The following is a 15,824-nucleotide window of genomic DNA, read 5'->3' on the forward strand; positions in this document are numbered from 1 at the left end:
GACTTGCACAACAGTATACATTGCAAAACCGCATTCAAACTTGCAAACAAAGGCGTAATAACCCTAAGGTCGGCAATAAAAAATTGTATGCAATTGCCAAGGAAGATGAAGCTTTAGTATGTTGAAGAAAAAAAAAAAGACTCCGGAAATCCCCATGTTTAGGTTTAAGGCAGCTGATAGGCTTGTCATGCTTCCAGGCTGACTCATGTCTCCTGACTGATGACAGCATTGCCTTGTGAAGGTAGTCATAGTGGCTGCTTTAATAATCCAACGTTTTTGGCAGCCTGATTAATTGGGTTCCTTAACTGTAACCAGACAGCTGAAGGCAGAAATTTCTAAATACAAGCATCTTCGCATAAACAATCGTATGGAATTGACACAAGACACATATGCCGGCGAAAGATTATAATGCACTGCGTTATAATCACTGGCATGGAATGTAGCCGTCAGGATAAGTCAGCGGCTGACACTACAGTGACTGGCCATCATTCAATGAACGAAGTCAGTTAGTTGGTGAGGTCATCTCCCACAATGTTTCAAGATTTTCAGGTCAATGTCACTTGTTTAAAGAAGGGAATGTAAGGCCTCCTAGAACACACAAAGGAATGCTCTGACTGTACTGGCCAATCACCTCAGTCAACAAGAAGGCAGTCTTGCTCGACCTAAACGCCGCACTTGACACCCTTTTTATTCCAACACTGCTGTTGGATATGCCTATCTGACATAGCCCTGTCAAAATGTACCCCCTCTTCTATATGTTCAGATGGTCCACTTCACGTCCCCTCCCAGGGTTTATTACTCTCACTCATGTTTCATTTATACATGGAACCTCTGAGAGCCCTACTCAGCCACTGCAATATCATGCACCATCAGTATACAGAGGACGCTCAACAGTAGCTCTAAGGGTCATCGTCTAGGACATGGGTACCCACAAACTTTCTCTTGGGGGCCAAATTTACAGTGTGGTTTGTGGCTGGTGGCTGAGGGCAGCACCGGTGGGGGCGGGGTCAGTGGGGGAGGGGGCGGTGCTAGAGCAACAAAAAAAAAAACAGTGACCATGAGGTTGAAAACAGGCCCCTGCAGCGGACGCTTTCGTCCACTGAGCCACCAGACTCTGCATACACACATCTTTCTCTCTCTCTCTCTGTCTCCCTCCCTCTATCTGTCCCTCCCTCTCCCTCCCTCCCTCTCTCTGTCTCTCTCTCTCCCTTCCTGTCTACCTCTCTCTCTCTCGGTCTCCCTCCCTCGGTCTCCCTCCCTCGGTCTCCGTCCGTCGGTCTCCGTCCGTCGGTCTCCGTCCGTCGGTCTCCGTCCGTCGGTCTCCGTCCGTCCGTCGGTCTCCGTCCGTCGGTCTCCGTCCGTCGGTCTCCGTCCGTCCGTCGGTCTCCGTCCGTCGGTCTCCGTCCGTCGGTCTCCGTCCGTCGGTCTCCGTCCGTCGGTCTCCGTCCGTCGGTCTCCGTCTGTCTGTCTCCGTCCGTCTGTCTCCGTCTGTCTGTCTCCGTCTGTCTGTCTCCGTCTGTCTGTCTCCGTCTGTCTGTCTCCGTCTGTCTGTCTCCGTCTGTCTGTCTCCGTCTGTCTCCGTCTGTCTCCGTCTGTCTGTCTACCTCCCTCGGTCTCCCTCTGTCGCCCTCCTCCCTCTGTCTGTCCCTCTCCCTCAGTCCCCTTCCTCTGTTAAACTCCCTCTGTCTGTCGCCCTCTGCCTGACGCCCTCTGCCTGACGCCCTCTGTCTCCCTCCCTCTGTCTCCCTCCCTCTGTCTCCCTCCCTCTGTCTCCCTCCCTCTGTCTCCCTCCCTCTGTCTCCCTCCCTCTGTCTCCCTCCCTCTGTCTCCCTCCCTCTGTCTCCCTCCCTCTGTCTCCCTCCCTCTGTCTCCCTCCTTCTGTCTCCCTCCTTCTGTCTCCCTCCTTCTGTCTCCCTCCTTCTGTCTCCCTCCTTCTGTCTCCCTCCTTCTGTCTCCCTCCCTTTGTCATCCTCCCTTTGTCATCCTCACTCCCACTCTCTCTGTCTTACTCTGTCTGTCACCCTCTGTAACCTCACCCTAGTTTAGCGGACACACACACAGCCACACCCGAGTACTTCACAGGTCTTTAAAAGACCCTTCACTTGTTAATGAGGCTTTATTGTGAATCGCCCGGCCCCCATAGAGCAGAGTGTCTCGGAGTCCGCACTGCTGCGGCGGTGTTTGCTGACACTCTTTAAATTTCTTTTTAAAAAACACAGGTACAATGTCTGCAAGGACCTCGGGCCGCCAAGGAAGGCTTGCCGGGCCACTGCCGGCCTGCGGGCCGTACTATGAGTACCCTTGCTCTAGGACATCAGTTACTGATTGTCTTTAACTTGGTGCCATTCTATCACAGATGTCTGCTATTTACCTCAAAGGTAAAGTAATTAAGGCAGAATCTATGCTGTTAAATAGTGACATCCCACAGTGCCACCAAGACTTGGTTTTGGTGCATGTCAGCCTCTAAGACTTCTCCCCTTGCATCACACCAAACACCAAATCCCTGGGCCTCCTCAGAGTCCAACCTCACATTTAAATGGCGGGATAAATGAAAAAAAGCTAGCATTCAACCCAAATCTCCCTACTTTGTAAAATCAGTTCCTTTCTACCTTTCAACAAAGTCAGATCAAGTGTCCATTCCCTCACCCTCCCTTACATAGACATGAGCAATGCACCTTGCTCACTGGCCTCCCAGAATGCACATTGGCACCATTAAAAGCACTTATTCACACTACTGCCCGGCAACCATTTCACCAACAACAGAAATTGTGACCACATTATCCTCACCATAAAACAACTAGACTGGCTGCCCCTCCTGGTCTGCATGCACTTATGGAAATAGTTTGTGATTTAGAAAGCTAGCCACACCAACAAAACAGACGGGAAAAATACACATAAGGTGTACTTCCCAGGCACCCACGGCTTCTTTGTTACGAGAGAAGCTAAAGAGAAATACACCTAAAATGCACTGAATAGCTTTCTGCAACTATGCCACCGGATTCTGAGACAAATTATCCTGAACCAATCAACTCTCCCCTTAATTGAAATCTTTCAGGAAAAAACTGAACATTCACCTGCTCTGCTCATCTCTTCCACCTAAATACCCTGACCCACATTCTCTTTCGTGTCCTCCCCAACAGGTGTAAACTCTCCCCTAGGCCCCATACCCTCACACGAAGCTCTTGAAGCAGGTCTTAACAGTCTCTCTCGCCTCTCCATTATGTTACCCTATGCTCCAAGTGTGATGGACTGTTCCCATGAGGCACAGGGTCAGACTGATTTGCATATGGCCATGTCTGAACTGGGGTGGCGAATTGAGCTAAAGAATGGTGATGGATTAAACCCAGATCAGTTGACTGGGTGTGAGTGTTTGATTTGCTCAAACGCTCCGTCCATCATCCCCTTTTGTTTCGCCAAGTGTGATGGCGGCATTACTGAGCTCACCCGGCCCTCATCCTGGCTAGTTGGGGACTGACCATACTGAACACTTGCAACCATCTTGCCAAGTCCAAGGAGGCAAACCAGATTAACACACTTACCCGGTTTCTATCTTTATCCCAAATGCTTTGTAAATGGTCTTGTGGGCACTCTGTCACCATACTCACCAGAATGGGACTCTCACGCTTTAATATGTTGTAACACACTGCGACCCAAATGATAATGATTATTAACCATATTCTGCAACAACTATAGTTTGTTCGCTTTTTAAAAATAAAGCCTTGGGAGTAATCTAAACCACTGCTGCACAGAATGTTCTACAAGTACTAATGAAGGAACTGCAAGCAGTATCGATGGCTAATTATACCTCAAGAATGTTTTTATGAACTGGACTGGGACACATTTTAGATCCACTTTTGCTTGTGAGATGGTGAGGACACCCAGTGACCGAGGTGTATGAATCCTACCAAAGTAATCACAAATGGGAAATGGTCGCTAACCATTACTATACAACGTAAAAATAAACATTTCTCCAGGAAATAACATCAATTAAAAATGTACACACATGAAGACTGCGTCTGGAAAGTGATTTTCAAAAACCGGTATCTTATGAGCTTTTAAATTGATAACTTGTAAGCTTTACTAGGCCAGAGGATTTTAAGTAAAATGGGTTCTACCACATCTCTTTAAGAGGTAGGCAACGCTTTCTGTTAATTATATAATTCAAGTGGAAGGGAGTACATCATCGCCCCCCCGCAGGAGCATGAACACAAATTTATACAGACTCCTTCATATTATATTAATAAAAACAAAAAGTACAATTAAGAATAAAGACAAAAAAAGACCCACCAGCACCCTGCCAAAGAAAGAATCCTGTGAATGATATTACCCTACAGTAAAACACTACTATTGAATATTATTAGTTGCACGTGAAAAAAGAACTAGTGCATCTCACATGAAACTCATAGTTGCTGTGCATTCGTAGAAATATCCATCGCTCTTCCTTCTTCGAGATGGTGCATTGTAGTTGCACTTTTGTACTGTTTATCCCTGGGATAGCCTAAAAGAAATGTGGCTTGGTTCTGAGATACCGAAAACATCAATGTTAGCAATCTTGCAGAGTTTGCTGTGAGACATCTCTCTCTCTGACCTCCAACACCAAAATGGTTATATTGTCACCACCAGGCACAACAAATGCATGGCAGAAGGTATTGATGACTCTACTCTTGCCCACTCCCCCTCATTTATGAACAAAGGAAGACATGAAGCCCAAGCCTCCAAAAAACAGGAGAAAACCTTTTGGGCTGGTTGTGCTTCCTTCTCAGCAAAAGCAAACGAAAAAGCCTAGACAGCTGCTTGAAAATCGGTTGCTCCATTGGAAGAGGCTAAGTGAGTGCAGCAGGAAATGGAGCTGTTTTACCTCAAACTGTGCAGAGTAAGCGTCAACTCCTACGGCCCTCCCAGAGTCCACAGCACAATGGAGAGGTATTGAAAAATGAAAGCACAGAATTATGTGTTTGTGTGTTTTTACCACTGCAAAAAAATACAAAGGCTAAAGTGTTGTAATACTTATAAATTAAAAATTAACATTTAAAAAACAAATAAATACTGACATTCAAAAGTTAGAGTTTACTGAACTCACTAACTTGCACCCCTGCCACGCACTGCTTATGTCCTTACACATTACATCACTCATGACATGTTAAATGACATCATTGATACACTCCAGCTGTTTTTTAAAAACATTTTTTGTTTCATTTTAACATATAACTATGTCACTTCAACCTCTTTTTTTCAGCAAATGTCTAGTTTTTTAACATATGCTAAGATCTTATTACCATCCCTAACTGTAACGTCACCTTAACCTTTGTTTTTGTAAATATATATATGAATATATGTATCTATACATATATACAGAGATGGAGTTAGGAGGGAGCAAACTGACATGTTCCTGCTGGTGTTGAAAGTACTTGTTTCAGCCTGCACTTTAGGCAGCGTTCTCATCCATGTCAGTAAAGCATTCTGAGAACGCATAGAAAATATGTCCTCATTTTAATTTGATAGAGCATAAACTATCATGTCTTTGACAAAAAGATCCTCATTTTATTCTAAAGGAAATGCTTTAGGTTTTACAGCTTTCATTACATAAAGATGGCTTCAGATGTGCCACGCCTCGGTCATAACCACTGAATGCTAGTACTCTAATTTTTCATTAGAACACTGTGGGACACTGCTGTGGATTTGAATTTGAATTTAAAAACATTTATTGAGCGCGCTTATACCAAGCGGTTTCATGGCGCTTTGGAGATTACGACCAGCAAACAGCAGCAGGAGAGGACATACTAGGTGGCAAAAGCACTAGAAAAAAGAAAAGTTTTCAAGTTTTTCCGGAACTCTAAATAAGAAGATTAAGTTCGGAGCGCCAGGGGGAGGGAGTTCCAGAACACCGGTGCAAGGGCCGCAAATTTTGCCCCGCCAGCTTTCTTTTTCTTAAAGCGGGGTATGGCCAGGAGTGCCATGTGAGTAGAGCGGAGTTCTCTGCCCGGTAAGTAGGGACTGACAGCTGAGCAAATAAACTCAGGAGCAGTGCCCATCCTGGCCTGGAAAGTGAGGCAGCCTAGTTTGAATAAGGACCGTTCTCTCACGGGCAGCCAGTGCAGTGCCTTCAGCAATGGGGTGGCTCGATGGAATTTGGGCAGTCCATGAATCTGGCGGGCAGCCTGATTTTGCACTAGCTGGGAACTAATTGACAGACTGTGCTGGTGTTAAAAGAACGTTTCTTTTTGCATGTCAAAAAAATTCCAGACATGAATGGTAAATATATTTGAGAACTTGTAGAAAATGTGTTCTCATTTTTCTATGACAAAACAAAGCCCCTAATTTCGTTAATTTCTAAAGAAAATGCTTTAAGTATTACAGCTTTGATTCCTTCAAGATGGCTTCAGGAGTGCCACAGGCGTGTTACAAATACGGAATGTTAGCACTTTAGTTGTTCATTGTAACACTGTGGAAAACAAGTAGAACGATGGGAAAACAACCGACAGGCTGCTGATACTATTGGAAGCACGTTTTACTCAAAATATCGACTTTATCCTCACGTAGGTGAGGAAGATAGTGTGAATGCATAGAAAATGTGCTCTCATTTTAGCTTCTTGAGTGCCTTTCATAACCTCTATAAGACAATTATGAGCAAAAACATTTTCCTCTCAAACATAATTAATCAAATTCCTGCAGAGAATCAGCATTTTTTCAGAGGATAAAATCACCTTGGAATACACCATAATGCCTAACCTTACTATGGTATCACCAACAAATTATTTATATTGTGACTAAAATCGGTTGTCACCCTTTATATGTGCTTCTTTTTGTGACCTTCAAAAAAAGGCTTTCACTACATACATTTCAACAGGGATCATGTTCCCCAAGGCCTTTAATGCTGGCACAACAAGCGGACTATGTTCTGACAGGCCAATCAAGGGAGGGCCCCCTCACATGCCCCTTGGGGTCAGGATGTGCTCACCCTGCTAACTTACATTTGTTTTGTACTTCATATTTAGCTCCCAGGAACCATGTCCCAGAGTCCTGTAATGGTGCCACAACATTTTTTTCAGGTTGTGACTAGTCTCAAGATTTTTACTGTAAGATTTGGATCGCCAAGGAAGCTCACAAATATATAAGAAACAATTTAATGCATGTTTATACACATATAAAACTTTTCTCAAAATATAAAAAAATAAAACATAATTTCTATTTTCTGGAAATAATAAAAGTTGACGAGGTTTCCAACAGAACGTACATTTGATCTCATAAAATGAAGCTTCAATACCTGGCAACGCATAACGTGCAATGCATTACAAATGAAAATGATGTGGTAAAAAACTATTGTTACTTAGTTCACATATTCGGTCATTAGCTTCCATATTATGCCTATTTTCCATATTTTGCAAATCGCTTGTTACATTTTTCAATGGTAAAATATTCATTCTTAATAAAAGAATCAGATGATAAATTCCATTATCTAGATGTTAAATATGGTTATTTTTTCATGATGCAAGATGAGATAATACACTTTTATTTGATGTTTTTGTAACACAAATCAATATCCAACATTTTACCTGCTGCACAGACATAATTACAAAGTCATCTAGCTGGATCTTGAAGAAATTCAGAGCATAAATGAAATTTCAACAAAAAAACACGTTTTTCTCTTGGTTTGTGAAAATATATCCAAATACATTAGTTTCCGCAGAGAAGTCCCTTTGCTATGAAATACCAGATAAAGCCAGAATGCAACTGCTGCTAAACCCATCCCAAAAGTGCTATTCAATTCAAACTGCAGCCTGACAGCCTGAATACCAGCAAATGTGTTCAGATTACATCGTTTGCACAAAATTCGTCCTCAATGATGTCCATAAATGACAGTTTTAACACATATATGGTCTCTAAGGCATACACGAGACTTCGAGGTACTTTCAGGCGGTATACTAGCAATAGGTGAACAAAATGTCTGCATTATTATAAAACATTAATTGGAATGACTTTATAAGACACATGCCATATTAATTGAGAATATTTTGCCTAAACAGGGATATGTGTTTACAACATCCAACTTTTCTTTACCCAAGTACCATTTATACTTTATTTCATTCCACAATCTTCTGCCCTTAAAAATCTAAAATGTACTTTTTATCATGCTAATATTTTTTTTTTAAATAGGACCTTCTGCATATTGTTGAAGACAATTCTGGCGTTTTTGTAGGCCATTAGCTGTGAGATCTACAACTACAACATCGTCTGTATATAACAGACAAGAGATATTTCAATCCCCTACTCTTGCAGTATACCCTCACAACCAGATATAGTTAAGGACAAATCATAGACATATAATGGGAAAAATAGGGGAGCAAGCATGCAGCCATTCTCTACTCCATTCTTAGTAGAAATTCTGGATTAGGGACCTTGGTCTCCACCTACTAGGACACAACACCAAGTTGAGGTGTTCAAGGCCACAGTTAACTGAAGTAGGGTGTAAGGCATGCCTAGGCTATGCAATCTTTTCAAAGCATAGATCTATCGATGCAGTCTAATGCGGTAGAGAAGTCTATGAAAGTCACATAGACTAATTGACCGCAAATGTTTTTACATATTTTTGCATAAGACAGTTGAAGCATGGAGTTCTTATCTAAAGTAGAACAGCTTTTTTTAAAGCTTGTTAGTTCAATAGGAATCCGCTCTTTCTCAAACACACAGCTTTCGAGATAACCCTAAATACTTTTAGCACACACCTTCGCAACAGAATCCAATAGGCTATCTGTCTAAGATTTTTTAAAAGGGTTTGAGGGCCGTTTTTATGTAGTGGAACAATCATGCTCCCATCCAAGATTTTGGACTTACTGCATTTAGATAGCAAGGTTTGACATGGGAAATAAAAAACTGGACCAAAGGGGCACTTCCCTTTTTATTACAAAGAACGGGATTTTGTAAGGCCAAATTGCTCCCGAAGATCTAGCCCCAAGAATAAAACCCTTAATCTGTTTTGGCCTTGGAGGACTATATGCACTGTCAATGTTTGAGAAATGGTGTTCAGGTAACGCCAAAAAAGCACATTCTATGAGATTAGGGGAGTATGATTCAGAGAGATATTTAGCCCATTCATCATCACTGATTAAGTTTGCTATTGATTATGCCCTATTGCCATAGCCATGATTTTTCAAAACCTCCTAGTATCGTCTAGAATAGCAGCCTCGCTCAGCTCAACCAAGTTTAAGTCAGACTGAAGCTTTTTATGAGTGATTTTGTGTCTTGTAGTCTTTTTAAGAGGCAGAAAAGACTTCATGTGGGATTCATACTTTATAAGTAAGTTTTGTTCAGGTGTTTGCAAATCTGTGATGGCTATTTGTAATCTTCCATTCAAGCTAGCTATTTTACTTATATTCCAGTATATTCTTCCATCTATCTTAAAATACACAATACACTAAGGCACTCATTTTCCCTCAGGAACTCTAGAAGTATTAACCCACATTTATCAGTTTTCTTTTTTACTTGGAAGTATCAGGGAAGGGGATTTAAGAGCCTCTTCCTGCAAAGACTTGTATTACATGATTAGAAACTTTTGCATTGACGTCACCTAACATGACTGTATATTGACATTTCTCAGATTCCATTATTTGGGAAATCAAAGGGAGCAATGGTTTAGTCAGGGAAGTATTCATCAGGCCAGGGGGAATATACACATTCACTAATACTGCATGATCTCTTGACATAAATTGCCTTCAAGAGTTTTTTTTGGTAAAAATATTTCACAAGTTATCTATAAGAAATAAATCACAGGCACAAATAATTTTGGCCCAAGCTAAACAATAGCGAATCACCATATAAATTTACAGTGACTTTTTGATTTAAATGAAGAACTAAACATTACACAAAACAAAACAAAAGAGCACAGAAACCGGTGTATATAAAAATTACTTTATAATTGTATTTTAAAGAGGGTACTAAGGTGTATATAAACAATGCGACAAGAAGGGAAACAATACACAATCAAAGCACCTTCACTGTAACATTATGTAACGCTTTTCTTCTTTGTTAAAATTGAATACAAAAAAATGTTGAAAGAAAAAGCGTGGGTCGACGTTCGGTCTCTATCGTTTCAATACAGTGACCATGTTTCGTAGATACAAAAACATTATTTTTTGAAATTATTAAAAAATACAGTTTTTGGGAGAGAGGTCTGCCATATTCTAGGAAAGAGCTCTTATACCACTGTTAAATACATTGGCATGACGTTTTTGTGTAGAGTGTTTATGATTAAGTGTACCAGCAAACCAATTCCAGCGTGAAACATCATTGTCCTTAGATATATTTTCTTGTTCTACTATGGAAACCAATCTACAGCCCTGTCCTAAAGAAACCACCACATTTTTACCTACGTCTCTTCTCTATTAATCTACAGCTAAGAATGTAACTTTTTTTATCAGGGTAATCCGGGATAACATCTATACCTCTACTGAGGAGCTTTTTTTAACCTTAATTTCTCAAAAACTATAGAACGGATTCACACATAATCATAAAAAGCATGCTATTTGGGTAGGGATCTAGCTTTCTGACAAACTTGGTGTAATTCCGCTCAGCCATTTTGGCTCTTGCTGTGTTTAAATTTCTTGTGGAGAAAACATGTATTTGGATCCACGAAAAGAAATTTTATGCCCGATTTTTAAAAAATACAGGATCAGAAATAGGATGCAAGCTGCTAGCTTTATAGCTGAAATGAGGTATCTAGATATTGCTTGTGCTATGGGGATATTTTTGTGTAAAGTCAAGTTGTTTCTAAAGTGTTCAGAGTAAATATCTTAGGCGGCGCTCATGGGGGGAGGATGAGCCTGTACATGTAAAGGTTAACGTTATGATTTGGAACCTTTGGAATTGATTTGATGCTGATGGAAATTACCTGACTTAATTACCCCTAGGGGTATTTTTGTATTTAGTACGAAGGAATGTACTATTTTACGGGAAGTACAAATGCCATGTTTTTAATATGATCTTGTTCAAGTTTTAACAGTAATTTTATGTATAGGGTATACTTTTATGGTTGTAATTAACCAAATAAAGTTTTCTTACTGACTGACCCACCGCTTTTTCTCAGCCCTTGCTTAAAACTTTCCAGGATGGAGCTGATGGATAAGCTCTGCTTTGAGAACGTTTTATGAAGATTTGTCAAACGGCGTCAACATTATTAGTAATCCAAAAAATCCATGTCCTATGGATACATGGTCGTAACTATTACTACAAGGTTAGGGCACCTAGCACAAGGAATATCCAGAAAAAGAGGGAGTCCTAACCCGAAAGGTAGAGCCCAGGAGGTGAATCCCATTAAGCCACTTTTAATCTCTCTTGAAATCTCTCTCCATGAGTCTGAACACATACAGCATATTGAAGAAGTGATGAGATACCAGCGCTGATGAAGGCTAGTGTTGCCATGCCGCACATAGCCTGCGACCACAAGACCGCCCCCCACCCCTCACCCCCCTTGAGGGGTCAATTTAGGCAGTTATACAGATGTGTCTATATCAACATATCTGAATGCATAGCAGATACAGCGCTAAGAGGCAGAGGAACAGATGATCGAGCTACTACATTGGAGGTTGCTGTGTGCTTTTCATTGTAATCCATAAAGTTAAGAAATAGCCTTTTCTTTTTTAACATTTTGTGGTGTAATCCCTCAATAGGGTGCTGCTTATGTGCATCACTGATGTTGTTTGGTTTAAGCTGCTCGGAGATCTAATGGTCCATTGTCATGCTGTATATAAAAAATACTAGTTTCATGGTCCCATGAGACTTCTAGGTGCAACTGCCCAGATTATAGTATTTTTATTAACTTGAATTACTATACATAATAGCTCTCCCTATCTAAACTGGTAGCAGATACTGTCCGGTGGTAGGAGTGACTGTTGCTGGCAGGGGCAGCTCATGGCGGCCCTGGGCAGTGAGCGTAGGTAGGGGGCCCCGGAAGAGGGCGTCCGGGCGGGGCAGAGCGTAGAGGCCAGTGAAGAGGAGGGAGGGGGGTTTAGGGTGTTTGGATGTGGAACAGAGCCAGAGGCCGCCAAATCCCTGCCAGGGGCCACCACGCAAATATGTATCCATCCTCAGAGGATTATTATATTAAGGATATATATTGGCGTGGTGGCCCCTGGGGTTTGGTGGCCCTGTGCAGGTGCACAGCTTGCACATGCCTAAGGCCGCCCCTGTTGCTGGACAACTGCTGTTGCTATGTTGCATCATTTTAGACAAAGATGGTAGGTCACTGGGGAGCATACTACTAATTGAAATGTTCCATTGGCACAGGTACTTTGTCCTTAAGTGCCTATAATCTGTACTTATATGTACCCCGTGCAAACCCAAGCCTGCCCTTGCTTTGTAGACTTCCAACGCTGAAGTGGTAGAGGAAAGATGACTAAAACCTGGGATAAGATCGCCCTTTTGCTGGTCTAACCCCGGGTGATGCATGCAAGGGGCACTGTGTGGTCTCTGACACCGGCTCACTTGTTGGGAGCAGAGTTCCAGAGTACGCCCATAGGCCCCTTGGGGGAGAAAGCCAAATGGACAGGAACATGGTAAACTCAGCCCTTATTCCCCAAACTGCCAAGGCTGGAAGAGATTACGATCTATAATATTTCTATTAAGGTATAAATATTTGTATTGTTAAAATATGCTGCTTGTTGAGTGTTTTCTACAAAAGTGAACCTGTTCTTTGTTTTCCTTTTCAAAGCATTACCAGAAGGTGGGCAATAAACAGCAGCGTAGCAAGACCACCAGAAACAACCGCGAAGAAGTCACAAACCGAAGAGTCCAGCACAAACAATCCTGAAACGAACCCACCCCCTCTTTTCCTGGGGTCGCAACAATGAAAAGGTGCCTAAAGCAGGGGGACTACGTGGCCGAAACCAGCACCATATTAAGAAGTCACAAGTCCGAGAAAAAGCAAAAGTCCTGCTCCAAGAAAGCAGATGACCTGTCTCGCGACGACCTGATATTCCTCCTAAGCGTGCTGGAGGGAGAGTTACAGGTCAGGTATTTATTTTCTTATGTTGTAGACCATAGGCCGCGCATTCATTTGTGATCTACAAATGGGTTTCTTCTGCCGGTTCAGCCGCGAGCTATTAATCACGTGTCAGAGAGCTGTCATTACTGCATGCTAATGGTATGCTTGTTCTGAAGGATCGCATCCTTCCCAGCCTCCCTTGCGGCAGCCCAGAAACACGCGCTATAACTTATCACTAACGGCAACGGGCCCTTTAATACGAACACGTTAATGTTTGATCTACAGAAGAAGAATGTGTACATGATAAAACTGGGAAAGAAAGTTAAAAAGAAAAAAAAACATTTCTATATCTATCCATCACTCGCCATTCGCATTTTAACGCAAAATGGAAGCTATAGATGTTAACGCTGAACAGTGAGCTTGACAAAGTGAAACAACATTGTGCTAAAAATCACACTTTAGTAAGAATGCAAACAATTGAGATGGTCTGCTTGCCTTTTTACAGGCTCGTGATGAGGTAATATCGGTGCTCAAAGCTGAAAAAATCGACTTGGCCTTGCTGGAAGCGCAATATGGGTTTGTGACACCGAAAAAGGTCCTCGAGGCTCTCCAGAGAGATGCTATTCAAGCCAAGGCACCGCAATGGCAAGAAGACATCTACGAAAAGCCCATGTGTGAGGTACGTGAAGTCCCAATACGGTTTCTCAAAGGTCGGCAGCTGCTTTAAGAAGCAGGTGGAATCTTGATTGTTGTATTGTTTCTGATTTGTATTCTCAATAAAAACCGATTTGAAACAAAGAAGCAGGTAGATGTACTAGGGACGTGGGAAACTCTGACTGAACCACTATGCAATACAAATGTACACATCAGAATGTAAATGTTTTAGACACAAAAGCTGCAAACAATGTATCCGACATTTGCCTTTTTAATTAGAAAAATGTTTCTGTAACTTTAAAATTTAGTTGGGGAAAAATTCTAATTGTATTTGGGACCTGAAATCTCAAAAGTTGACTTGACCATTTTACAACTTGAAACATTAAACCATTTAAAGAGACCACGTAGCAAATAGAGTGAAGCATTCTCTTCTACAGGGACATCCTTCATGTCTTCAGACTCATCAAACTCCGCCACATATAAGGATAGTTAGTATCAGCGAGTAGATTTTATTCCTCAGCCACCCCAGGGTATTGCGGCATGGATTAGCAAACGTTGAAGCTTCAAACTAGACATTTTGTGAACTTTTTTTTGGCTGTACTACCCAGGACAGACTTCTCAGCATTGAAATGGAGCGTTCCACAAGACCGCTCCATGCACCAACAGAAGTGGCATTACTGGCCATCCTAAGGTGAAAAGAAGGCTTACAGTCAAACTGAACCCCAAAACTAAACACTCATTGATGGGAACAGCGGTATCACACGCTTCTGACGGAAACCAGAAAAGGATATTTCTTTGCTAGAAAGGTAACAGTCTGCTTCTTATCTTGAACCAGCTCACCATTGTGATGAACCCAATCTGCCCTACTCTTGTACTATTTGCCTTGGCAACCCTGTCCTGCCTTGGCTTCCCTCTCCCCAATAAACCTCTACCAATCCTCGGGTCCTCCTGACCACTGTGTTGGTCAAGTTTGGCATCAGGAGTTTCTTGGTCCATATGTATTCAATTGTTGTATTTCCTTAGAGAGACATAAGATGTCTTTTTTTGGGCTGGCCAAGTAGATACTCCGTTTGTTCCTCAGGGGTTATTGAAGAATGCTGGTAGGATACTCACTCTTGAGTAATGTGTAATGGTGCTGGCCGCTCTTTCCTCAGAGTGCTTCTCTCCTCAGAGTGCCCCACCTCTCTTCAGAGTATTTCATATCTTTCTTTTGGGGAGATGCTCCCTCTGTCTTGAAAGTTCCACTACCATACCCTCTCTCAAGGTGTTCCACAGTCTCCTCATGTGATACCTCAAGCCCTTTACCCTCGTGGAGTTGCTCGCTATTTTTCTTCTAAGGGTACAGTCCACACTTTTGCTCATCAAGGTACTGCACCTGTCTTGTGCTATTATCTCCCCTTGGTATGCTGTTCCCCCTCTTCTTGATGCACTTCTTGCCTCTTCTCCCCTCAGTCTGCTATTCTCCCGTCCTCTCAGGGTGCTTCTCATGTTACTGTTCTTTATTCGCTCAGTGTGGTGTTTCTCCATTTTTCTCGCTGATCGTGTTGTCCATTCTATCTGGGTGTATCCTCCACACTAAGGTGCTACACTATTGTTTTCAAAAAGGGATTGTCTGTCACTTTCATGATGCAACTGCTTCCTAAAGTGTTGGCTTCTATCATGTGGAACTGGACAAATCCACCTACTCCCTATGGTACTAATCTTTCATTTGCAGGTGGAGATCTGCCACCATGTGTGTGTTACTTTCCCTCAAGATGCCCCCTCCATGGCTGGTGCTCTATTCTTTGGCTTTCACTCAGGGGGCTGCCTATTGCCCATCAGGGGCGGGACTCTCTTTACAGAGGACATCTCAGAGTCCAACCATTTCTCATGGTAATGCGCTCCCTGACTAGCCTCTTATGGGACGCTATTTTCTGTCTTTTCCCCATTTCTGTGGAGTGTTGTTAAAGATTAGACTGCAAACGTCAACATTATCGGCGCCATCTTGCCCCCTTTTCGAGCCCATTCGTGCGCGTAAGCGGCAGCCATTTTGAGCACCATGGCCTCCCTGCCCCTCGCTGATAGCCAGCGCGTCTCTCTCTCTCTTAACCTTGCAAGCACCCCCCGCACACTGGCAACCCCCGCTCTCTCATGCCTTGGGTCATAAACCCCCCTTCAGCGCAGCTTCACCACAGAATCCCATCCTGTTCCCAGC

General features: G+C 42.6%; 2 protein-coding genes across 2 annotated transcripts in view; one reads left to right on the forward strand and one right to left on the reverse strand.

Annotated features, from left to right (window-relative positions):
• CMSS1 (cms1 ribosomal small subunit homolog) overlaps nucleotides 1-15,824 on the reverse strand; it is a 940,652-nt gene that overhangs the window by 799,147 nt on the left and 125,681 nt on the right. The window lies entirely within an intron of this gene.
• The window catches only part of FILIP1L (filamin A interacting protein 1 like), a 739,320-nt gene that overhangs the window by 305,039 nt on the left and 418,457 nt on the right, over nucleotides 1-15,824 (forward strand). Inside the window, exons 3-4 of the mRNA XM_086934449.1 lie at nucleotides 12,704-13,000; nucleotides 13,482-13,655. Coding sequence (XP_086790575.1) covers nucleotides 12,839-13,000; nucleotides 13,482-13,655 — 336 coding nt within the window. The 5' untranslated portion in view covers nucleotides 12,704-12,838. The remainder of the gene's footprint in view (nucleotides 1-12,703; nucleotides 13,001-13,481; nucleotides 13,656-15,824) is intronic.

The sequence above is a fragment of the Lissotriton vulgaris genome, chromosome 8, assembly GCF_964263255.1.
Source record: "Lissotriton vulgaris chromosome 8, aLisVul1.2, whole genome shotgun sequence".
Lineage (NCBI taxonomy): Eukaryota > Metazoa > Chordata > Amphibia > Caudata > Salamandridae > Lissotriton > Lissotriton vulgaris.